Source organism: Arachis ipaensis, chromosome B9 (assembly GCF_059453495.1).
Source record: "Arachis ipaensis isolate K30076 ecotype BB chromosome B9, ASM5945349v1, whole genome shotgun sequence".
In the NCBI taxonomy this organism is placed as follows: Eukaryota; Viridiplantae; Streptophyta; class Magnoliopsida; order Fabales; family Fabaceae; genus Arachis; species Arachis ipaensis.
Window position 1 is genome coordinate 51,376,846 of NC_142444.1, and position 2,335 is coordinate 51,379,180.

General features: G+C 33.4%; 1 protein-coding gene across 1 annotated transcript; it reads left to right on the forward strand.

Moving 5' to 3' along the window:
• Positions 1–204: 204 nt before the first annotated feature.
• On the forward strand, positions 205–2,038 carry LOC148544632 (uncharacterized). The gene is made up of 4 exons (XM_088498969.1): positions 205–285; positions 414–506; positions 815–1,183; positions 1,997–2,038. Exons 1-4 carry the CDS (start codon positions 205–207, stop codon positions 2,036–2,038), a joined length of 585 nt encoding a protein of 194 aa, XP_088355095.1.
• The last annotated feature ends 297 nt before the right edge of the window (positions 2,039–2,335 follow it).

Below are 2,335 nucleotides of genomic sequence, written 5' to 3' on the forward strand. Positions count from 1 at the left end.
AATTATAGATAATTTTGTTAAGATTTATTTGTTACTTTATTTATGCTAACCTTTGACATTCTAATTTGTTGTCTTGTTTAGCAAAAATTCATTCTTCCAATAACTTCAAAGCCGTGGGTAATGAACGGATTTTGTCGTGCATGGAAAAAATACAAAGGCGAAATAAAAAAGGAACATTTCTTGAAGTACAAGACAAAGAAAGAAATGATAAAGAACCGACCGTTAGAGATCCCGGAGGTTCAATTTCGCAAACTAATTCGGTATTGGAGTCTTCCGACTGTTAAGGTAATATTGTCTTTTAGTTCTTTATGTGATTAAACTTGGTGTTTTGGAAAAAGGTAGTGTGATTTTGAAAAAACAAGAAAACATGTTTATTAAGAATAATAACATCTCTTTTTCATGTTTATATTTAGGCTGTGTCTACTAAGAATGCTGAAAATAGGTCAAAGCAAACATGTCCTCACCGGATGGGTTCCACAAATTTTGGAATAGTGCGCAAGCAACTGGTAATGTAACTTATTTTTTTGTGATTTCTCATTTATATTCAGGTTGTAGTTTACTAGTTAGCATGCTTCATGTAAATTTTTCTATATGTACTCTAGCGCGACTCTAAAGAGAACAGTGAAGAACCATCAAGAGTTGAAGTTTTCATAGCAACTCGCACAAGTAAAAAAGGAAAAGAAATTGATGCTAAAACGCAAAGCACAATTGTGAGTTGTTTGTATTTGTATTTGGAAATGTACAATATTAATTCTATAGTGATTTCTATAGTGATTTCTATTAATATTGTTTGTATGCTAAATTAATGCGGCAGGCTGAACTTCAAACCCGCATAGAGGCAGGGGAAAATGATGAGGATGCATTTGTAGGAGTGTTAGGAAAGGACCAACCAGGTCGAGTTCGTTGTTTTGGGGCTTCGATTACAAAAAGCTCTCTTAAAAAGGATGAGGAGATTCGACAAGTCAAGGTTGAATACAACAACAAGGTTGAATCATTAGAGAAGAAGATGGATGGTGTATGTAGTTTATTAAAGGTATTGGTGCACCAAGTCAACCCTGGAATGAGTGAGGAAGAGGTAGCAGCCTTAGTGCAAGCTGCCCAAAATTCTCCTTTGGATGCCTCAAGTAGCAGACCGAGAAATACTCCCCGCTCCTCCGAATCAACTCATATTCCACCCAAAGATGTAAGTCACTATCTTTGGATATTCGATATATTTCCATTTAAAGTAGTTGACTTATTGTTGTTGTTGATTTTGGACATTTGATAGTGAGATAAAAGATTCTAAATGGTGCTAATGGTGTTGAATTGGAATCTGAATTCAAAGTTGTTGACTTTTTAGTAGTGTTTTATTTTGTATCTAGTGTGGCATTGAATCTCAATTTTGGATTGAATCTCAATTTTGGAAAACACGAGAAATCTTTGAAGATTTGCACTTTTTCCTAATCAAATTGGATAAAGAAAAAGAAAAGAAACCATAATTGAATTTTAATGTTTTTGTTTGTTTTGATTTTTGCAGACTCCAGAAGGAATTAATGGCTCTCATGGTATATCTCATTTTGCTTGATTTATTTATTGGGGATCGGTTATAGAATTGATCCATATGCAATTTGTATTGATTTTCCAGTTGCTAGTATAAATTGTGCATGCATGTGACTGCAGGTGCAGTATAGGGCTACAAGAATGGTTAATTTGGTTGTGAAATATATTAGGAGTTAGGGTGATACATGCCATTGTTGAGAAACATGTGACTGTTGCAGAAAAAAAAAGGAGGGGAGGGGGGGCAGTTTGATTGTTAGCTTCCTAGCTATAGCAGTACCCTTTTTTCCTTTTTTGAAAACTTTAAGAACAAAAAAAGTATCCTGGCTTTCAATGAAAGAAAAGCCTTTGCTGGTTACAATTATTGTACAACTATAACATTCTTTTGTTGATAATATATGTCTCCATTTTTTGGTTTGGTATAAGATGCACTAACACAACAATATTTAAAATTATGCAGGGAAGTGCTGAAAACAGTTTCGCTCACAATGGTGATCAGTAATCATGAAGTTTTATATTTTGTAATGAAGTGTAAAGGAAGTAGATAATGTAATTCATGTTGGAATTGTAATTCATGTATTAAGAAACTGCTAGTGGATGAGACTTTGATTTTTGGTATTTTGTTAGAGTATAACTAACATGTGATCAAACACTTTCTCTGTGACAAGCTTATGAAGCAAGGATTTGTTGATTTAAAATTAGTAGTCATCTTTTAAATTTTGAAATTATCTATGATTTTGTAAGGTTTATAAAAAAAGTAGTGCCAATAGGTACTGAACTATTTTACAGCCACGCTTTA

Excerpts from the sequence above, each read along its gene's own strand:
- LOC148544632 (XM_088498969.1), top strand. The coding sequence starts at position 205 with ATGATAAAGAACCGACCGTTAGAGATCCCGGAGGTTCAATTTCGCAAA. Across the intron at positions 507-814 it reads GAATAGTGCGCAAGCAACTG|GCTGAACTTCAAACCCGCAT; the intron begins GTAATGTAACTT and ends TTAATGCGGCAG. Across the intron at positions 1,184-1,996 it reads CTCATATTCCACCCAAAGAT|GGAAGTGCTGAAAACAGTTT; the intron begins GTAAGTCACTAT and ends AAAATTATGCAG.